General features: G+C 40.3%; 1 protein-coding gene across 1 annotated transcript; it reads left to right on the top strand.

Moving 5' to 3' along the window:
* Positions 1–4,755: 4,755 nt before the first annotated feature.
* On the top strand, positions 4,756–21,853 carry LOC107791675 (E3 ubiquitin-protein ligase UPL1-like). Its single transcript, XM_016613775.2, is given in 17 exon segments — positions 4,756–4,920; positions 6,130–6,225; positions 6,326–6,532; positions 6,863–7,436; positions 7,439–14,754; positions 15,910–16,227; positions 16,399–16,600; positions 16,679–16,962; positions 17,066–17,355; positions 17,531–18,662; positions 18,770–18,916; positions 19,005–19,085; positions 19,194–19,419; positions 19,506–19,645; positions 20,196–20,302; positions 20,424–20,596; positions 21,357–21,853. Coding segments are annotated over 16 exon segments (11,256 nt in total). The 5' UTR covers positions 4,756–4,887; the 3' UTR covers positions 20,527–20,596; positions 21,357–21,853.
* Positions 21,854–22,612: the final 759 nt, after the last annotated feature.

Below are 22,612 nucleotides of genomic sequence, written 5' to 3'. Positions count from 1 at the left end.
CACTCGGGCATACCTTACAATCACTCTTGCCACTCGGGCATACCTCACAATCACTCATGCCTCCCAGTCACTCAGCACTCGACACTCGCACTCAGTAGGTACCTGCACTCACTGGGGGTATGTACAAACTCCGGAGAGGCTCCTTCAGCCTAAGCGCTATAATCTGTACGAAAAACTCACGTGCTGCACGAACAACTTACGTGCCATAATAAGAAAGTATGTTGCAGGCGAGCAGCCCAGATCCACACTCATCCTCACAAATCAGGCCCCCGGCCTCACTCAGTCATAAACCTCTCAAGCCACTCGGGCATTCGGCCCAAAATATTTATATGCATCAAAATAGAGTCATATAACTGAGTTATACGTTAAACAAGTATAAACATGACTGAGTATAGATTTTCAATCGAAAACAATGAGAGGATGGTAAGAAACAGCCCCTAAGGGTCCAAACAACATTGGCGCAAGACCCAAACATGGCATTCAGCCCAATTTACAGAAATTCTTTCTAAAACATATAAGTATCATATGGTTTCAACAAAGTATGCAACTTTACAGTTGCTACGGGGCGGACCAAGTCACAAATCCCCAACAGTGCATGCCTACACGCCCGTCACCTAGCATGTGCGTCACTAAAAATAGTAGAATGATACAAAATCCAGGATTTTATACCCTCAGGACTAGATTTACAATCGTTACTTACCTCAAACCGGTCAAATCTCTACCCCGCAATGCTCTTGCCTCTGGAATCGACCTCCAAATACTCCAAATCTATTCACAATCAGTACAATACCATCAATATACGCTAATGGAATGAATTCCACAAGAAAAGCTTCAAAATTAGACCAAAACCCGAAATTGTCTCAAACCCGCCCCCGGGCCAACATCTCGAAATCCGGCAAAATTTATAAAACTAAAAAGCTTATTCACTCACGAGTCCAACCATACCAAATTCATCAAAATCTGACATCGCTTGGTCCTTCAAATCCTTCAATTACTTTCCAAAAATTCCAAGCCTTAACCCCTCATTTTCACTAATTACTATGATTAAACAACGGAAAAATCACCATATATACAAGTATTAGGGCTCAAGTAACTTACCTCAACGAAACCCCCTTGATTCCCTCTTCAAATCTCTCCCCAAAGCTCCAAAAACCGAATAGAAATGGTGAAGAATGCACCAAAATCGCGAAGGGTTCTATTTATGGTTTCTGCCCAGGTTTTTCGCACATGCGACCATCTTTCTCGCACCCGCACGACCGCACCTTCTGTCCAAGGAGCCGCACCTGCGCAACTCACTTAATCCCCCAGCTGCCGCACGTGCGGACACCTTTCTCGCACCTGCGGACTCACAGCTGCGGTCCATGGTGCGCACCTGCGAAACCAGCCCAAAATTCTCATCTCCGCATCAGCGCTCAAGGCCTCGCACGTGCGGGCTCGCAGATGCGGCCAATTCTTCACACCTGCGTTCCCAGCGTTGCCCGCACCTGCGCACTCCCCTTTCTTCCGCAGGTGCAAAAATAACAGTAGCAGCAGCTCCAACTGCAAATTCCAACTTCGACAAATCCGTTAACCACCCGAAATCACCCCAAGGCCCTCGGGACCACAACCAAAAATACCAACAAGTCATATATCAACATACAAACTTAATCGAACCTTCGAATCACTCAAAACAACATCCAATCATGAAATTACCCTCGGATTCAAGCCTAAAAACTTCTAAATTTCTAAATTCGGCAACCGATACCGAAACCAACCAAACCACGTCCGAATGACCTCAATTTTGCACTCACATCACAAATGACACTACGAACCTACTCCAACTTTCGGAATTCCATTCCGACCCCGATATCAAATTTTCTACTGCCGACCGAAATCGCTAAATTTTCAATTTCACCAATTCAAGCCTAATTCTACCATGGACCTCCAAAACACATTCCGGACACAATTCTAAGTACAAAATTACCTAACGGAGCTAACGGAACCATCAGAATTCAAATCCGAGATCGTTTACACATAGGTCAATATTCGATTGACTTTTACAACTTAAGTTCTACTTAAGAGACTAAGTGTCTCAATTCACTCTGAAACCACTCCGGTCCCAAACCAACTAACCCGACATAACATAATATAGCTGAATAATATAAAAAGAAGTAGAAATGGGGAAAACGAGGCTATAACTCTCGAAACGATCGGGTGGGTCGTTACAATATTACCATGATTAGAGTTTCTTCCCCGACCACGGCCATGACCACGACTGGGGCCACGTCCTCTTCCACGCTTAGTTTGATGGAAGTTCGTCTCATTCACTTCAGGGAATGGATAATAATCAGTAGGTCGGCTTTCGTGGTTTTTCATTAATAGCCCATTATGTTGCTCGGCTACAAGAAGATGTGAGATAAGTTTAGAATACTTTTTGAATCTCATCTCTCGATATTGCTGCTGCAGGAGCATATTCGAGGCATGAAAAGTGGTGAAAGTTTTCTCCAACATATCATGATCAGTAATATTATCACCACATAATTTCAATTGGGAAATAATTTCGAACATAGCAGAATTATACTAACTGATAAATTTAAAATTTTGTAGCCTTAGATGAGTCCAATCATAACGTGCATGTGGGAGAACGACCATCTTCAGGTGATCATATATATCTTTCAAATTATTCCACAGTATGACTGGATCTTTAATAGTGAGATATTCCATTTTCAAGCCTTCATCAAGGTGATGGCGTAGGAATATTATTGACTTGGCACGGTCTTGGTTTGATGCTTGATTTTTGTCCTTGATGGTGTCTGCCAGACCCATCGCATCAATATGAATTTTAGCATCAAGCACCCAAGACATGTAGCTTTTGCCCGATATATCCAGGGCTACAAATTCAAGTTTAGAAAGATTTGACATTATTTAGAAAAAGAAAGTTCGTACCTCTGATACTTTCAAAGTATTTGCTCGAGATGGCAGTCTCGTGCTGATAACGTGTTATAAAATAAAGACTGTAAAGTAAAGACAAGTATAGAGAGAAACTGATATATTATTCAAACTTCAAACTTATGTACATAATGAACTGAAATCTCCTCTATTTATATAAGAAAGCAAGTTATTGTGTAAGCTGTTGTGTAAGCTGCTACTATACTAGATATAGATAATTTTTTACCGGGGGTAATATTTATCCGTAACGGAGTACCGACACGATAAGCTCATTGTACCAGTTATAAATAATCTTCTACCGGAGGTGATGTTTATCCATAACGGGATACCGAAAGGATAAACTCATTGTACCAGATATAGATAATCTTCTACCGGGTGTGATGTTTAACCATAACAGGGGTACCGAAAGGATAAGCTCACTGTACAAGATATAGATAATCTTCTACCGGGGATAATGTTTATCCATAACGGGGTACTGAAAAGATAAGCTCATTGTACCAGATATGGATAATCATCTACCGGGAGTGATGTTTATCCATAATGGGGTACTGAAAGGATAAGCTCATTGTACCAGATATGGATAATCTTCTATCAGGGGTGATATTTATCCATAATGGGGTACCGAAAAGATAAGCTTCTTGAGGAGACTTATTTCCAATAGAGTACTAAATAGATAAACATATTTACGGCGAAGTCTCATACAGATAAGCTTCTTCAGGAAGCTTATTTACAACGGAGTATTAAATGAACATTTATAATATAATATATTTATAGCAGGTAAAACATTGACATGCATCAAATGTACTCATTTTTTTCGAACTTATATTTATATTTTTCTTGCATACTTTTATTTTAGTTTGTTATTTTATGCTAGATGAATCTAGGAGTTATTGTGTCTTTTTTTTAATTATAATTGAAACATCCAATATTTGAAATCTGCATCGGGTAGACTTATTAAACGGGTTAAAGAATTCTCCAACCAAAAGGTTCATTCTCATGACTTGAACATTAAAACTTATATTTAGAAGTAAGGAATTATACTATCCCATCATGTTACTCAATAGTAGTGAATCATGCATTACTAATTACCTGTGCAATAATATGATTTTATCTAAATATACACTTTGCTATAATTTAATGTAAAAATAAAAAAACTGCTTTGCTTCACCAAAGTCTTTAGGTTTCGAAATTAGTAGCGATTTATTGACCAAATTATTATCCATTAAGCAACTTTTTAATTATATTTTCTACTCGTGATTAAGTAAGTAATTTTAATTAGACAATACAAGCAAATTATAAATTTGTTTACCGTCCTATAAGTTTTACAACTATAGGATTTAAAATCTTTTATATTGAATTAAAAGTCGTTTAACTAACTTAATATTTTTATTATATTTTATAATTTTATTATTATTCAAGCAAAAAACTCATAAAATGCAAAGATTTTGTGGTAATTGTACTAAATTATTGTGGTCGAAAAATACTAAATTATTATCTAAACATTTAAACATCACTTATTTTCAAACTAAATTTTTCTACCCCTATTTATATGAATTTAATTTAATATTTCCCACCTTCTATCCACATTCACCTGAAAAAGAAATTCTTCCCCTATTTATTCTCAAAATCCTTGGCATTTTCCTATATATATAGATGCAAGTGGCAAACACACTTATTTTTTGTGTAAAAAAATTAAAATTGCTCTCCTATCTTTCTTCAATTTCTCTCTATTCTCCTCTATCTCTCCGCGATCCTCACTCACCAATCGTTTTAACCAAAAACCCTTTCCCGAAAACCCTAGAAATCGCACGATCTTCCTTAAAACCTCATTGCCTCATTTCAAATTCAATCTCTTTTAGGATATATTAATTTGATCGTTTCAAAGCCTCAGCTTCTTGATTTTACTGATTAATTGGATCGTTTATTGTCCAATGGTTTAATCAATTGGTTGATATTAAGATGAAGTTAAAGCGAAGGAGGGCCGTAGAAGTGGTTAGTTATATATATGTGTGTGTGTTAATTTTCTGATCATACCGATTCGACGTCAATTGATTGAAGTTATCGAGCATGCTTATATAAAATTGATGCTTTTTAGACATCAAGAGTTGATTTTTATTGCTAAGAATTTATTTAATCTAAGTAGTACATGTTAGAAAATTTTGATTATATGTTATAAGCTTTAAATAGATATAGACATTTCATTTAGTTAGGAGCAGTTGATTGATTGATATGTCATAAAGTTTATGGTTTTACGGAGCTGGCACTCATAAGTGGTTGGAGCCCGAGGGGTTTTTCTATCTTGCTACAGACACAGGTGTTGTGACCGGGTCAATACCGACCTAAATTCAGTGGCGGAGCCAGAAATTTTAACAAGGGGATTCAAAGTTTCAAACTTGAAACCTAAAATATGTCAAGGGAATTCAAAAGTTTATATACATATGGAAAAATTTGTTTTTGCCCTATTTGTGCAGTAGAAGGAGATTCAATTGAACCCCGTTCTTGGCTGTGGCTCCACCACTGGTGGTAATTGGCAGAAATTTGTTTTTCATGTCAACTGTTTCTCTCACTGGCAAAGGGGAATGTTTTGTCCACCACCGAGATTAATCTAGTTTGTGTTAGTATAATCTAGGACCCCAGGGAAGAAAATTTAGTCGTGTTTGTTAGTGTATAGTTTGGTAAAGTGAAGATTTTTTAAAGTGTTTTTTGTTAGGCATGCATCCCGGATACTTGGATGGTGGTTAATCAAGGTTGAAGACCATATTTTGTTTGGCAGGAGACACATTTTGTGCGGTTGCTTATATGAATTTAGATATCTGCATTTTAAACTTCCAAAATGACTGGAGCAATTTACTAATCATAGAAGTTGCATAGCCAGGTCCGTCGAGCTTGATCTGTGGAATTTTGGACTTAACATCTCAAAATCATATGATACTTGTATCTTCAAGCTCCTTTAAAAAAAATATATTTCCAAAGTACAGTTTATTTGTGTTTGCTCATTAGGGTGCTTCAGTCAGGCTTCATTTATAGAAGTTTCAAAATTTTGTTGAGTAATTTAGGGAAAGACACCCTCTTGAAGCACACTATTTCATGGTTGGTTTCGTGATAATTGTTTGAAAGTTGCTAGCGTTATATTTAACATATACTGCTTAAAAGAAGTTTAAATATGTGCTGATCACATTTGGTTTGCCTTTCTTTTTTCAGCCTCCAAAGATCCGATCGTTTATCAGTAGCGTCACTGCTACTCCATTAGAGAATATAGAAGAACCCCTGAAAAGTTTTGTTTGGGAGTTTGATAAGGTACTATAGAGATTTCATTTGATGCTGTTACTATTCCCCCTTTTGCACCTCTTCTCTTTTCTTAATCTATTTTTCCCTTTTCTTATTCATGTATATGCAGGGAGATTTTTATCATTGGGTTGATCTCTTTATTCACTTTGATACATTTTTTGAGAAATACATTAAGACTAGGAAGGATTTGCAACTTGATGACCACTTTTTGGAATCCGATCCTCAATTTCCAAGGGAAGCTGTTCTCCAGGTCCTTCGTGTTATAAGGATAATATTGGAGAACTGCACAAATAAGCATTTCTACAGCTCATATGAGGTATCTGAAGATATACTTAAAGCCGCTCTTTTTGTTTTGTTGCTGGCTTTACATGGGTTAGAAGTGGCACATTTTGAGGTGTATTCTTGATAAACTTATATGCATAAGGGGGGATATGGTTTAGTTTCTGAACTGACTTTAAGATGTAGGAAGTTGCTATCTACTCTGAATAAAATAATGTGTATTAATATCTTAGAACGCGTTCCATTTCCATTTTTTGATCCGGTAAAATTATGTTATCGTCTTACTGTTTTTTTAATAATTTTCTAACACACATTGTGAAATTTTATAGTATTTTGAATTTTTGTTTTCTTTTCCCTGGTGCTGCAGCATCACTTGTCAGCTTTGCTTGCTTCCCCCGATGCGGATGTGGTTGAGGCGTGCTTGCAAACTTTGGCTGCCTTTTTGAAGAAAACAATAGGGAAATACGTCATTAGAGATGCTTCTCTTAATTCAAAGCTGTTTGCCCTTGCACAGGGTTGGGGAGGAAAGGAAGAAGGCCTTGGGTTAATTGCGTGTGCTCTGCAGGACCGCTCTGATTCAAGTGCTAATGAGTTAGGTTGCACCTTGCATTTTGAATTCTATGCAGTGACTGAATCTTTAGATGAGCCCACTGCCCCTGCTGGTTTACAGACCATCCATTTGCCCAGCATTGACAGCATACAAGAATCAGATTTGGAACTTTTAAACAATTTAGTCTTACAGTACAAAGTCCCTCCTAGTTTGAGATTTCCTCTTTTGACAAGATTGCGGTACGCTAGGGCATTCAGTTCTCCAGCTTCTCGACAACAGTACACTTGCATACGCCTCTATGCATTTATAGTTCTTGTTCAAGCATGCAGTGATTCAGATGATTTGGTTTCGTTCTTCAACACAGAACCAGAGTTCATTAATGAGTTGGTTACTTATTGAGCTATGAAGACGTAGTTCCTGAGAAGATTAGAATTTTGGCTCTTGTTTCCTTGGTTGCTCTCTGTCAAGATCGGTCACGCCAGCCAAGTGTGTTGACAGCTGTAACATCTGGGGGGCATCGTGGTATTCTCTCCAGCCTTATGCAAAAGGCCATTGATTCTATTGTTAGTAATTCCTCAAAATGGTCTGTTCTTTTTGCTGAAGCTCTGCTATCTCTTGTTACCATTTTGGTCTCATCTTCATCTGGTTGCTCAGCCATGCGAGAAGCAGGTTTCATTCCTACTCTTCTACCTTTACTTAAAGATACGGATCCTCAACACTTGCATTTAGTTAGCATGGCTGTTCATGTTCTAGAAGCATTCATGGATTATAGTAATCCAGCTGCTGCGCTATTCAGAGATTTGGGAGGTTTGGATGATACCATAGCACGCCTTAACATAGAAGTTTCTCGTGTTGAAAATGGTATAAAGATGCCTAGTGCTAGTATTGATCTTGACAGTTCTGACTTCAGTGGTTCTCAGATAGTTGCTGGTACTTCTTCTGATCTAGACAGCAGGCAGGCTCTTTATTCTGATGTGTTGGTTGCTTATCATCGGCGGTTACTGATGAAAGCTTTACTACGTGCCATATCTCTGGGAACCTATGCTCCTGGAACCACTGCTCGTATTTATGGTTCAGAGGAGAGTTTGTTGCCTCAATGCTTGAGCATAATCTTCAGAAGAGCTAAGGATTTTGGTGGAGGGGTGTTTCATCTTGCTGCAACGGTGATGAGTGATCTTATTCACAAAGATCCTACCTGCTTCCCTGTATTGCAAGCAGCTGGTCTTCCTTCTGCCTTCATTGATGCTATTATCGATGGAGTTGTATGCTCTGCTGAAGCTATAACTTGCATACCTCAGTGTTTAGATGCTTTGTGCTTGAATAGCTATGGTCTTCAGGCTGTGAGAGATCGCAATGCTTTGAGGTGTTTTGTAAAAATATTCACTTCAAAAACATATGTCAGAGCCCTTAGTGGAGATACCACTGGATCTTTGTCTAGTGGCCTTGATGAACTAATGCGGCATACCTCATCACTGCGTGAACCTGGAGTGGAAATGATGATCGAGATCTTGAAGGAGATTGCAAAACTTGGATCTGTTCCAGAAGCTATTTCACCCTCAGCTGAAAGTCCTAGCTCTTCTAACCCTGTTCCCATGGAAACAGAAGGTGAGGATAAAGGTGTTGTTTTGCCTGAGAAAGACTCACAAAAGGCTAAAAGTTTGGAGAACGTCGAACCATCTTCTGATTCTTTGGTACCAAACATGGAGTCTTTTCTTCCTGAATGTATAAGCAATGCTGCTCGTCTCCTTGAAACAATTCTTCAGAATTCGGATACATGCCGTATTTTTGTTGAGAAGAAAGGAACTGAAGCTGTTCTGCAGCTATTCACTTTGCCTGCCCTGCCACTTTCTGTTTCTGTTGGTCAGACCTTATCTGTTGCATTTAAGAATTTCTCTCCACAGCATTCTGCTTCTCTTGCTCGTGCAGTCTGTTTGTTTTTAAGAGAACATTTGAAGTTAACGAATGAACTTATAGTTGAAGTTCGAGGATCACAGCTTGTAAAGGTGGAGTCTGCTAAGAGGATAACTGTGTTGAAGAACCTTTCAAGTCTTGAAGGTATTTTATCTCTCTCCAATTCTTTATTGAAGGGAAGTACTACTGTGGTTTCTGAGTTAGGAACTGCGGATGCTGATGTCTTAAAGGATCTTGGGAGAGCGTATAAGGAAGTACTTTGGCAAATCTCCTTATGCTGTGATTCTAAGGTGGATGAGAAACAGAACGTGGAAGTAGAGCCTCAAAATGTAGAAGCAGGTTCTTCCAATATGGGAGGTAGAGATAGTGATGAAGAGACTAATATTCCTTCAGTTAGATACATGAATCCTGTTTCTATCAGGAATAGTTCTCACTCTCAATGGGGTGTAGAACGTGAGTTTCTTTCTGTAATTCGTTCAAGTGAAGGTTTTAATCGTCGTAGTAGACATGGTATAGCACGAATTCGTGGTGGAAGGACCAGTAGGCATTTGGAAAGTTTACAAGCTGATTCTGAAGTTGCTCCCAGTGTAGTGGAGAGTAGCATCCAGGAGATGAAGAAAAAGACTCCTGATGTTCTGGTATTAGAAAATCTGAACAAGCTTGCTTCTAGCATGCGTTCTTTCTTTGTGGCTCTTGTTAAAGGATTTACATCTCCAAATCGTCGGAGAACTGAAACTGGATCTCTAAGTGCAGCTTCAAAGAGCATAGGAACTGCCTTAGCTAAAGTTTTTCTCGAGGCTCTTGGTTTCTCAGGATATCCAGACACTGATGTGCTTGATATACCACCTTCTGTCAAGTGTCGATATCTTGGTAAGGTTGTGGTTGATATGGTATCTCTAACATTTGATGCCAGGCGGCGTACCTGTTATGCATCCATGATCAATAATTTCTATGCACAAGGAACCTTTAAGGAGCTTCTGACAACATTTGAAGCAACCAGTCAGTTGTTGTGGACACTTCCCTATTCTGTACCGCCATCTGGAATGGTTCCTGAAAATAGTGGGGAGGAAAACAAGTTATCTCACTGTTCGTGGCTTCTTGATACACTGCAGAGTTATTGCCGTTTGCTTGAATATTTTGTCAATTCGGCTTTGCTGTTGTCTCCATCCTCAACATCCCAAGCGCAGCTCCTTGTTCAGCCAGTTGCAGTCGGTTTGTCTATTGGGTTATTTCCTGTTCCAAGAGACCCAGAAGTGTTTGTCCGTATGCTGCAGTCTCAGGTTCTGGATGTTATACTTCTTATTTGGAACCATCAGATGTTCCCCAGTTGCAATCCAGGGTTTATTACTTCTATTATTATGCTTATAAATTACATCTACTGTGGTGCTGGGGATGTGAAACGAAATCGCAATGGGTCATCAGGTTCTGCAAACCCACGTGCTATGGCTCCTCCACCTGATGAGGCTACTATTGGTACAATTGTTGAAATGGGCTTTTCACGAGCAAGAGCTGAGGAGGCATTAAGACGTGTAGAAACAAACAGTGTGGAGATGGCCATGGAGTGGTTGTTCAGTCATGCTGAAGATCCTGCTCAAGAAGATGATGAGTTGGCTCGTGCACTAGCTTTGTCACTTGGGAATTCATCAGAGACTTCTAAAGCCGATAATGTTGATAGATCGGTGGATGTTCTTTCTGAAGAGCAACAAACTAAGCCACCACCTGTTGAAGATGTCCTTGCTGCAACAATTAAGCTGTTTCAGAGCACCGACTCCATGGCTTTTCCCTTAATGGATTTACTTGTGACTCTTTGCAATCGGAACAAAGGAGAAGATCGTGCAAAAGTGATTTCATGTCTTATTCAACAGTTGAAAGATTGCCAGCTAGAATTTTCAAGAGATACTGGTGCCTTATGTATGATATCACATACTTTAACATTGCTTCTCTCTGAAGATGCAAGTATACGGGAAATTGCGGCAAAGAATGATATTGTCTCTGTAGTTCTTGAAATATTGATGAAGTTCAAGGCTAGAGCTGAAAATGAGATTATGGCTCCTAGATGCATCAGCGCATTGCTTCTAATCTTATTTAATTTGTTGCAAACCAGGCCTAAAATCTCCAGTGATGACACTGAAAGAGTCATAGCTGCATCTTTACCAGAGTCTTTAGAAGAGCATCTCCCATCCCAAGTTCCTGAAGCAGTGATTGAGAAGAAGTCAACTCTAGTCTCCCAGGATGATGAATCATCCAATGGTTTTGAGAAAATATTTGGGAAACCTACAGGTTATCTGAGTATAGAGGACAGTTGTAGGGTGCTTGATATAGCTTATGACTTGGTTAAACGACATGCACCACCCATGGTTATGCAGGCTTCCCTTCAGCTGTGTGCACGCTTGACAAAGACACATTCTCTTGCCATTCAGTTTCTTGAAAATGGTGGAATGACTTCTCTTTTTGGTCTTCCGAGATCTTGTTACTTCCCTGGATATGACACCTTGGCATCTGCCATTGTTAGACATCTTCTTGAAGATCCTCAGACCCTGCAAACAGCCATGGAGATGGAGATACGGCAGACTCTTAGTGGAAGTCGTCATGCTGGTCGTACTTCTGTTAAAACATTTTTAACATCAATGGCACCTGTAATATGTCGAGACCCTGGAGTATTTGTGAAAGCTGCAGCTGCAGTTTGCCAGTTGGAATCATCTGGAGGTAGATCTATCATTGTCTTATCAAAAGAGAAAGACAAGGAGAGAGAGAAAGGTAAAACATCTGTTGAGTTTGGAGCTTCTAATGAGTGTCTACGTATTTCTGAAAATAAGACCCAGGATGGATCAGGGAAGTGTTCGAAAGGCCACAAAAAGATCCCTGCAAATATTTCTCAGGTTATTGATCATCTTCTTGAAATAGTAGCAACATTTCCTACACAGAGAATGCTAGAAGATTGCGTGGGAAACGCCTGTGCTATGGATATTGATGAGCCTACAGTCAAAGTAAAGGGGAAATTGAAGGTGGATGAGTTGCGGGAGGTTCAGTCTGACAGGGTGTCAGAGAAATCAGCAGGGCTTGCTAAGGTGACTTTCGTACTCAAATTATTGAGTGACATTCTTATGATGTATGTACATGCTCTTGGGGTTATCCTGAGAAGGGATCTGGAGATGTGTCAACTTCGGGGATCCCATCAGCCGGAGAATCCTGGTTATGGTGGCATTATCCATCATGTGTTGCAACGGCTTCTTCCTCTTTCTATGGATAAATCTGCAGGCCCTGATGAATGGAGAGACAAGCTGTCTGAAAAAGCTTCATGGTTTCTGGTAGTTTTGTCTGGTCGATCTAGTGAAGGTCGTAGGAGGGTTATTAATGAACTTGTGAAAGCCTTGTCTTCATTTGTGAAGTCTGAAAACAACTCTGCCTGTGGCAGTTTATTGCCAGATAAAAAAGTCCTTGCCTTTGTTGATCTTGCATATTCCATTTTGTCCAAGAATTCATCCGCAGGTGACTTACCTGGTTCTGGCTGTTCTCCAGATATAGCCAAAAGCATGATAGATGGAGGATTGGTGCAGTGCTTGTCTGGTGTCCTTCAAGCAATGGACTTGGATCACCCTGATGCTCCGAAAGTTGTGAATCTGATTCTTAAAACATTGGAAAGCCTAACAAGGGCTGCCAATGCTAGTGAGCAACTTTTTAAAACTGATTCTGTGAGCAAGAAAAAATTAAATGCCCTTAATGGTGGGTCGGATAATCAAGTGAATACAACATCAGCCTTTCCGAACATAGAGGTCAGTGGAACTGGAAACAGCCTGCAGGGGGTCCCTAATTCAAGTGCAGGGCAACTGCCGGCTAGTGCTTCTCAGAATCACAGCAATGAGAATGTGACTGCAAATCCTTCCATGGAGCAAGAAATGAGAACTGAGCAAGAAGAAGCAACTGCAGGCAATCCTCCTCTCGAGCTTAGGTTGGATTACATGCGTGATGAAATGGAAGACAATGGTGTTCTGAATGACACAGAGCAAATTGGGATGGGTTTCCACGTTGAGAATAGGGCACATCATGAAATGCGAGAAGAAGATGATGATATGGGAGATGACGGCGAGGACGACGAGGATGATGATGAAGGTGAGGATGAGGATGAAGATATAGCTGAAGATGGCACCGGCTTGATGTCTCTGGCTGATACAGATGGGGAAGAGCATGATGATACTGGCCTGGGAGGTGAATATAATGATGACATGGTTGATGAAGAGGATGATGAGTTTCATGAAAATCGAGTCATTGAGGTTAGGTGGAGGGAAGCCTTGGACGGCCTTGACCATTTGCAAGTTTTAGGGCAACCTGGAACAGGAGGTGGGCTTATTAATGTTGGAGGTGAGACAATTGAAGGGTGGAATGTTGATGACCTTTTTGGTCTACGTAGAACCTTTGGCTTTGAGCGTCGCCGCCAGCCAACTAGGAATTCCTTAGAACACTCTGCTACTGAAGTTACTGGTCTGCAACATCCTCTCCTCTTGAGGCCATCACAGTCTGGTGACTCTGCTTCTGTCTGGTCATCTCTTGGGAACTCGTCCAGGGATTCAGAAGCAATATCTGCTGGTAGGCTGGATGTAGCTCGTTTCTACACTTTTGATTCTCCAGTACTCTCGTTTGATAGTGTGCCGTCCAGCCTTTTCAGTGACAGACTCAGTGGTGCAGCAGCCCCACCTTTGGCTGACTTTTCTGTTGGTTTGGAGTCTCTACATGTTCCAGGTCGTAGGCCTGGTGATGGTAGGTGGACTGATGATGGTCAACCACAAGCAGGTGGTCAGTCTGCCGCTATTGCACAGATGGTCGAAGAGCAGTTCATTTGTCAACTAAACAGAATTGCTCCAGCTACTAATCCTCCTGAAAGGCTGTCACATGCTGTTGGATTATTGGAGAGAGAGCAGGACATACCTGTAGTTGGTGAGAGTCGACAGCAGATTGAGGGTGATAGCACCGCTGGTCAACAGAATGATGATCCCCATAACAATAGTGGGCAAGAATCCAATCAACCACTTGAGGTTCAGTCTTGTGAAAGGGAAAACAATCAGGAGGTTGTTGCTGATCAGGTTGGTGAATTCCCCGAAGCTATTGATCCTATGGAAAATGTACTTTCAGACAGGACTAGCAATGGTCATGGCAGCATGTTGATTGGGGAAGGAAATGCAAATCCAAGTGACAACATAGAGGGAACTACAGGTTATGCTGTGTCATCTATACAAGGTGAAGGCGATGCGACTGATGTAGGCAATGACACAACCCCAGTAACAGATGGTCATGCCAGTGATGAGCCACTGCTGATTTCTGGGGAAGCAATGCTGGACTCCAGTGTTCACCATGCTTCCTTAGTTCAGGATGCTGATATACATATGCTTGGTGCAGAACCAGAAAGGGGGAATGACCAACCATTACCTGTTCTGCCTGAGGACCCATCAGTGACTCAGAACCTTCAGGAAGTTCAAGATGCTAGTCAAACTGATGAAACTAGTTTGAATAATGAAGCTTCTACTGCAAATGCTATAGATCCGACCTTTTTAGAAGCACTTCCGGAAGATCTTCGGGCAGAGGTTCTTGCATCGCAGCAGGCTCAGGCTCAACCTCCAACTTATACAGCACCGGCAGCTGAAGATATTGATCCAGAGTTTTTAGCTGCTCTTCCTCCAGATATTCAAGCAGAAGTTCTTGCCCAACAACGTGCTCAAAGAGTCATACAGCAGGCTGAAGGTCAGCCTGTGGAAATGGATAATGCTTCAATCATAGCCACATTTCCAGCTGACCTGCGTGAAGAGGTCTGTGGTTGGAGTGTTTTCTCCTGTTCCTCTGAATATTTTAAGATTTTATTTAGGCAAAATACAGAAGTTACCCCCTAAACTATGGACCAAATCTCTGTTGCACACTTTTTGCAGGTGAAAATTATTTTACACACTCAACCTTTCCGGAGTGTGTCTAATACACACCATTTTGCCCACGTGGCTAGTGTGTTTTTTCCAACAAGTGAAGCGCGTGAACAGGAGAAGTTTTGTGTATATGTCAATTTTTTTTTTAGTTTTAAAAATAAATAAATTGGGTCATCTTCTTCCTTGTTTAAAAAATTCACAAATCTGCCATGGCTGGTCCTAAACACTTAGACCCACTTCAGTTGACTTCAATCCTGTTAATGGGTTAAACCATCCTCCATTGACGCCTAAGTTTGAAAATATATCGGATCTTAATTGAGCTTTCTGGGATGCTTCTTCTGCGGATTTTATTTGGGAATCCAAATTTACCCCAAATAACCAGTATATTTTTCCATAACCCAAATGGAAAAACCTTAATTTGTTGAAGAAAGTTTCTCAGAACAACATTCTTTAGTCATTTTCAACTTCTGGGTTCTCTTGATGTTTCGATCTTCATGTAATTCTTAATGATTTTGTATACTTTTTGCCGGTGAAAAGGATTATTGGGTTATGGAAATGGTTTTGACGGTGGTTTAACTGTTGAAAATGGTGATTGTGGAGGTGGAACCCATGGTGGTGTTGGCAGAGTTAATGAAGCTTGGTGGTTATGGAAGAAAATGAAAGCAGTTGAATGTGTCACAATAGAGTTATTGATATAGTGAAGAAGATGAAAATTAATGGTGGGGTGCCTGTTAATGTTTGGTGGCAGCCATTGTTTTGATGGTTTGCAAAAGAGAAAGAGACGAAGGGAGATGCTAAGGGTATAATTGTAAATTTAGGTGTTTTATTTTTTTTTAAAAACTTATTAACACGTGTCATGGCCTTATTGGTGCGTGGCATTACATATATTCTGAAAAACTGGTTAAGAAAAAAGTAGTGTGTGTTAGTTACACTTTGAAAAGATTGGGTGTGTAATATAATTTTTGTTCTCTACACGGGGATTTGGTGTATAGTTCAGGTGGCTTTGTATTTTCCCTTTTATTTATGCTTATTTTGGGTGTTTTTCAGGTGCTGTTAACATCATCAGAAGCTGTTTTGTCAGCATTGCCATCTCCATTACTCGCTGAAGCACAAATGCTTCGGGACAGAGCTATGAGTCACTACCAAGCACGCAGCTTGTTTGGAGGCAGCCACAGGCTTCACGGTCGGAGAAATGGTCTGGGATTTGACAGACAGACAGTTATGGACAGGGGCGTGGGTGTTACAATCGGCCGGAGGGCTTCATCTTCTTTTTCAGAGAGTTTGAAGTTGAAGGAACTTGAAGGCGAACCACTTTTAGATGCTAACGGCTTGAAAGCATTGATCCGCCTCTTGAGATTAGCACAGGTAAATTGCTTCGCGTCAATGGGACAACTGGCTTTTTAATGAAGATGCTTCTATCGTTGGACAATAGGCTTGCTTCTGTAGAGTTGTAGTTGGTGTTGTAATTGTTTGGTCTATTTATTTTACATTAATTGTTGAACGTATTTAACTGACCCATTCCATCTTTGTTTTCAGCCTCTTGGGAAAGGTCTCTTGCAGAGACTCTTGTTGAATTTGTGTGCTCATAGTAGTACAAGAGCAGTTCTGGTCCACCTTCTTCTTGAAGCTATCAAGCCTGAGACTGGAGGGGCAGTTGGTGGTTTAACAACCATTAATTCACAGAGACTTTATGGCTGTCAGTCGAATATTGTTTATGGCCGATCACAACTGTTTGATGGTATCTGTCTCTTCTAAAGTGACGTTGGAGGTCTGTGTTTATGTATGGTCTTTCGCTAACCAATTAAGTTATTTCCAGGACTTCCTCCACTGGTATTGCGTCGGATTCTGGAGATCTTAACTTACCTCGCTACCAACCACTCTGCGGTTGCCAGTCTTCTTTTCTACTTTGAGCTCTCGATTATTCCAGAGTGGTCAGATGTAAAGTGTTCGGAAAAGAGGGACAAAGGCAAGGAGAAAATTGTTGGAGGAGATTCCTTAAATCCTTTTGGAAGCTCTCACAAGGGAAATGTTCCATTGGTTTTGTTTCTCAAGCTCTTGAATCGACCACTTTTCTTGCGCAGCATTGCACATCTTGAACAGGTAGGTTATAGTCAAGCGTCTTTCGTTTCATACTACTGAAATCTAGGGCTTTTGAGACAGTTAGCTCAGATACATTTATTGTTTCCTTGCACGTACTGTGCAGGTCATGGGCCTTCTTCAAGTAGTTGTCTATACTGCAGCTTCCAAGATGGAGTGTGAGTCTCATTCTGAAGAAACAGTAGACCATTCTCATAATCCTGCTGGCAATGAAACTATGAGTGATCTACAGAAAGATCCTGGATTGCCAGACATAAAGTCCCATCAAGATGATAGCAGCACTGGTTCTGCCAACCCTGCATCTGATGGCAACGGAAGTCTAAACATTCGTGACATCTTCTTGCAGCTGCCACAGTCTGATTTGCACAATCTTTGCTGTCTTCTTGGTCACGAAGGGTACTTATTGTGCTTAAAATTTTCTGCACCTTGATTGCCCTAAATATTTTATATTTCTCTCTGTTCGTGATTTGTGATCTTTCATTTTGTCTTCCTTTTAATTTATCTCTCCTTTTCACTCCTGAAAGATAAATGTTGTGTTGCAACTATTTGACATATAATGTGTATCTTCTAGGCTATCAGACAAAGTTTACATGCTTGCTGGCGAGGTGTTGAAGAAGCTAGCCATAGTTGCTGCTCCCCATCGCAAGTTCTTCATTTCAGAACTTTCAGAGTTGACTCAAAGGCTGAGCAAGTCAGCTGTAGAGGAGCTTATCACACTTAAGAATACACACATGCTTGGACTGAGTGCTGGATCCATGGCTGGAGCTGCTGTTCTTCGTGTACTACAAACACTTAGTTCACTAAGTACAGCTTGCGCTCTTGGCAATGTGGACACATCTATGGAGGAGGAACATGATGAGCATAATATCATGTGGAAGTTAAATGTTTCACTGGAACCATTATGGGAAGAGCTGAGTGAATGCATTGGCACCATGGAGTTAGAGCTCACACAGAGCACTTCTTCTTCAGTTATGTCAAGTTCTAATATCGGGGAGAATACACATGGTGCTTCTTCTGTATCTTCTCCATTGCCTCCTGGAACTCAGCGACTGTTACCTTTTATTGAGGCTTTCTTTGTTTTGTGTGAGAAGCTTCAGGCAAACAGCTCTATTATGCAGCAAGATCATATCAATGCAACTGCACGAGAGGTGAAAGAATTAGCTGGTACTTCAGTCAAGTTGTCCTCCAAGTCTACTGGGGATTCACATAAAAGAGTAGATGGCGCTTTAACATTTGTAAGATTTGCGGAAAAGCACCGACGCTTGCTTAATGCTTTTGTCAGGCAGAACCCTGGCTTACTGGAGAAATCACTTTGTGTGATGCTGAAAGCCCCACGGCTCATTGATTTTGACAATAAAAGAGCTTATTTTCGCTCCAGGATAAGGCAGCAGCATGAACAGCACCTCTCAGGTCCTCTGCGAATTAGTATTCGGCGGGCTTATGTGTTGGAGGATTCTTATAATCAGTTGCGTATGCGACCCAGTCAAGACCTGAAAGGACGGCTAAATGTGCATTTTCAAGGTGAAGAGGGTATTGATGCTGGTGGTTTGACTAGAGAGTGGTATCAATTGCTATCAAGGGTCATATTTGACAAAGGAGCTTTGCTGTTTACAACTGTCGGGAATAATGCGACTTTCCAACCTAATCCGAATTCAGTTTATCAAACTGAACATCTTTCATATTTCAAATTTGTAGGCCGCGTGGTAGGACTTCAGGAACTCCTTTTCAAATCCAAAGCTATGATTTTATTCTTGTAGCATATATACTTTCACATCTTAATCTCAAGCCTTTGACATGATACACTTTGTAGGTTGCCAAAGCACTACTTGATGGGCAGTTGCTGGATGTTTATTTTACCCGGTCGTTCTACAAACATATCCTCAATGTAAAGGTCACATATCATGATATAGAGGCTGTCGATCCTGATTACTATAAGAACTTGAAGTGGATGTTGGAGGTGAGATATCATAAACTTGCAATAATTTGTTAACTGACCTAGAATTTCATCCAGAAACTTCTGACGGTATCTGGGTTTCCTTTACCAGAATGATGTGAGTGATATACCAGATTTGACTTTTAGCATGGATGCTGATGAGGAAAAACTCATTCTTTATGAGAAAACAGAGGTACTAATGCATAAATTTTTTATTCTCCCTTAAAAGTTTAAATGTGCAAGTCAGATTACTCTGTTAAGGTAATATCTAAAGTATTTTTTTATTTTTTGCATGAGTAAGGTTACTGATTATGAGCTTAAACCTGGAGGAAGAAATATAAGGGTCACAGAAGAGACAAAGCACGAGTATGTTGATCTCGTTGCTGACCATATTCTGACAAATGCTATTCGCCCTCAAATAAATGCATTCCTTGAAGGTTTCAATAACTTGGTACCACGCGAACTGATCTCCATTTTCAATGATAAAGAGCTTGAACTTTTGATAAGTGGCCTTCCAGAAATTGATAGTAAGTTGACATGCTTCTCCACCATTGCTTTGTGTATACACTACATTTGTTTCCTATGAAGCTTCTTATCATGATTCTGTATGCAGTGGAAGATCTGAAGGCCAACTCTGAATATACTGGATATACAGCAGCATCTACTGTTGTTCAGTGGTTTTGGGAGGTCGTTAAAGGTTTTAGCAAGGAAGACATGGCAAGATTTCTGCAATTTGTGACTGGTACATCCAAGGTTAGTGGATACCATTATCATATTCATTATTGGTACCTCTTGCTTCTTGATGTCCACTTCTCTACCAGCCGAGGTTTTTTCCCGTCACATATAGAATCTGCTAAGAGGTGATAGTGTGATACAATTTGTTTCTATTGATGTGTGGATCCAATCCCACAAAACCCCATGGACAAGCATTCTACTTCCTTCCCTCCTAGCCATCCTAGTCCAGGCTAATCTTGTAGCAAAAGTCAGTTTTTCTTGAGAAAAGCTCCATTTTTTTCAAACCAATATTCAGGTGCTTATGAATTCTCTGTTACATGTGCTCCTGAATTCTGGTAATTTTGATTCTGTATCTCCTTCCTACTTGTGTCTGCTCCTTCTTCTTCCTTCCATCTCCTGCCCCCACCCCCACCCCACAACACACACACAAAAAAAAAAAAAAAAAAATTACCCCCCTTGTTTGGTGGTTCGGAGTTCTGCATGCCCTTTTGAATGTTTTAAGGAGTGCATTCCCTGCAAATGTCTGAATTTCTTCTTTGAGATTAATTGTGGGTGCTGTTGGCCTTAGGTTCCTTTGGAAGGTTTCAAGGCATTGCAAGGGATTTCTGGCCCTCAGAGATTTCAGATTCACAAGGCTTATGGAGCTCCTGAGCGGCTTCCATCTGCACATACCTGGTTGGTGTTTGTACTTATTGTGTTCTTATCAGTAGTTCACTTGTAATCAAGTAGATGCATCCGGGTGATAGTTCAGCAAGCAATAGTGTCTCTTACCGTCACTTTTCTTTTTTCCTTCCAGCTTCAACCAACTTGACCTACCGGAGTATACTTCCAAGGAACAGCTACAAGAACGTTTGCTTTTGGCTATCCATGAGGCTAGTGAAGGATTTGGTTTTGGTTGAGACAAGCTTCCCTTTTGCAGCTTCCCCGAAAATTGCTTATATTTGATCATCCTGTGATTTCCATGTAAATGTAAGTATTTCCAACTCTCTTTTATATTTTTCTTCTCTTCTCTGTCTTTGTCTTGGGGGTGCCTGTTTGTCTTTGATTGTGTAAGGTACAATCGGAACTGCTAAGATGACAACTGAAATTACTCACTTATTCACGGCTTTTTCTAGTTATGAGAATTATGTTCTTTGATCTGTTGAAATTTGTTTCCTTCACTTCCTTCAGATGAGGTTGCTGGAAAGGTTCTAGGATAGCATAGTTCTGTCTAAATTTGCTGAGTTGCTTAAAGCTTTCTATTTGATGGTAACATATGTTTTGCACTTTTGTGCTCTGTGTCTGTAGTTTCCTCTGAATGTCCTATGGTAAGCATGTCTTCTATGTTTCAGGAATGCTGTAAAATTTTCCATAGATTGTTAAAAAATTGATGGACAAAAATATATAGGTGATTTTGGTTCTTGTCATGCTCAAATATTTGCAATTTTACCACTGAAACTTTCGGTGCTTGTTTGCCTTGAATATCTGTTTTCTCATTTTTTGATTCCCTAGTTTGGGGTGTTCTAGTTGCACTTCCTGTCCTATAGCTGCTCCACTCAAGTAATAATCAAACATTTAATTCTGGAGAACCATCATCATGCATGCCTAATTTACATAAACTGGATGGTTCAAGCGGTCAAGTTTAAAACTGAGAGGTTTCGTGCTTAGTTGATTTACTGGTCAGTTGACAAATTCAGAAATGAACTTGGATATGGCTTACCTGTATTGTGATCTCTTTTTCCTGTTGCAGACCGGCTGATCGATATCAACTGGACAACGTAGATTGGGAGTGTGTTGCTTACAGATTTGAGTCTATATACAGCCTATCTTAAGGATGATGGAAGGATGACGGGGTAATTGCTACGCCTCGGTCATGTACATGGCAGTTTAGTATCATCAGGTAGGGGGTTATGCATTACGAGTGGTAACCTTCTTGCACAGTGGCGAGGAGGTCCGACTTTGTTGTTCCTTCCATTCCAACAGATTCAGAAGAAACTCCGACAGCCTTAGGTCCCTGTGTAGATAAGTAACATATTTCGTTTTCCATTTTCTGTTTGGAAGGGGGTTCGGTGTGGGAGGTCTACATTTATTTTGGGTCTGGGGTAGGTGCTAATTCATTCATGCTTTAGAATTTGATTAATTACCTATGGTTACTGGTTGGCATCAGATCAACACTTTAATCAGCTTATAATGCTATACTTGATCTGATAATTTTTTTTGAAAATGGAGAACTTGGTCGCCATTCAAGATTTTTTTCCTACCACTATCTATTTCTCCTATTTCACTAGAATTCCTTCCTCTAACAGCTGCTTTGAATCATGTGCGAGTTCATGAAGAAGTACCTTATGTTCTGACGTATCGGCAATTAAGACACGCCCGTTGACTGTATCGATATGAACTGTCGAGGTGTGTTTTTATATAATATGTTGTAAAATTAAAAGACCTCTCATAAATAATGCTCTCGGTGGTCAGCTTTTCTGATCAAAATAGTTACTCCATTAAAGAGTGATCATAAATGGCTCCGAGTGGTTTCACCACTAGATCTTTCATAATGTTTGATGGTGGCACTGTGTTGGCATTTTTCTCATCAAAACAGTATAAATTAAAAGGCGATTTGGGTGGTTTGCCTCAAAAGTTTTTTGCAATTTGCTAAGAATTTTTGAGTCAATCCTTTCGAGTTGTATCTCTTATACATGCTAAGGCAGGGGGAATCTGACTCGACTTGGTAGTCCTGCGTTTCCATGTACGTAATGGAAAACGTCACAGGTTTATTTGATTTACGTTTTTAAAAATCGTTATCTCGCAAGTGTAATATCTTAAATGATGCTTGTGTGGCAGAGGATTCAGTTTGAAAGCAAATGAAAGAGCAGGAGAAAACACGTTACGCACTATCCTAGAACAACTGATACTAGGACGATGCATGATAGCGAAATCCGAAGTTAATTTTCGACCCAATAATCCGAGAGAAAGAACGCATGTATGGAGATTCTGTCTGTCGGAGGTTCG

Source organism: Nicotiana tabacum, chromosome 2, assembly GCF_000715075.1.
Source record: "Nicotiana tabacum cultivar K326 chromosome 2, ASM71507v2, whole genome shotgun sequence".
In the NCBI taxonomy this organism is placed as follows: Eukaryota; Viridiplantae; Streptophyta; class Magnoliopsida; order Solanales; family Solanaceae; genus Nicotiana; species Nicotiana tabacum.
The sequence above is the reverse complement of the archived record's forward strand: the minus strand, read 5'-3'. Positions and strand labels throughout refer to the sequence as shown.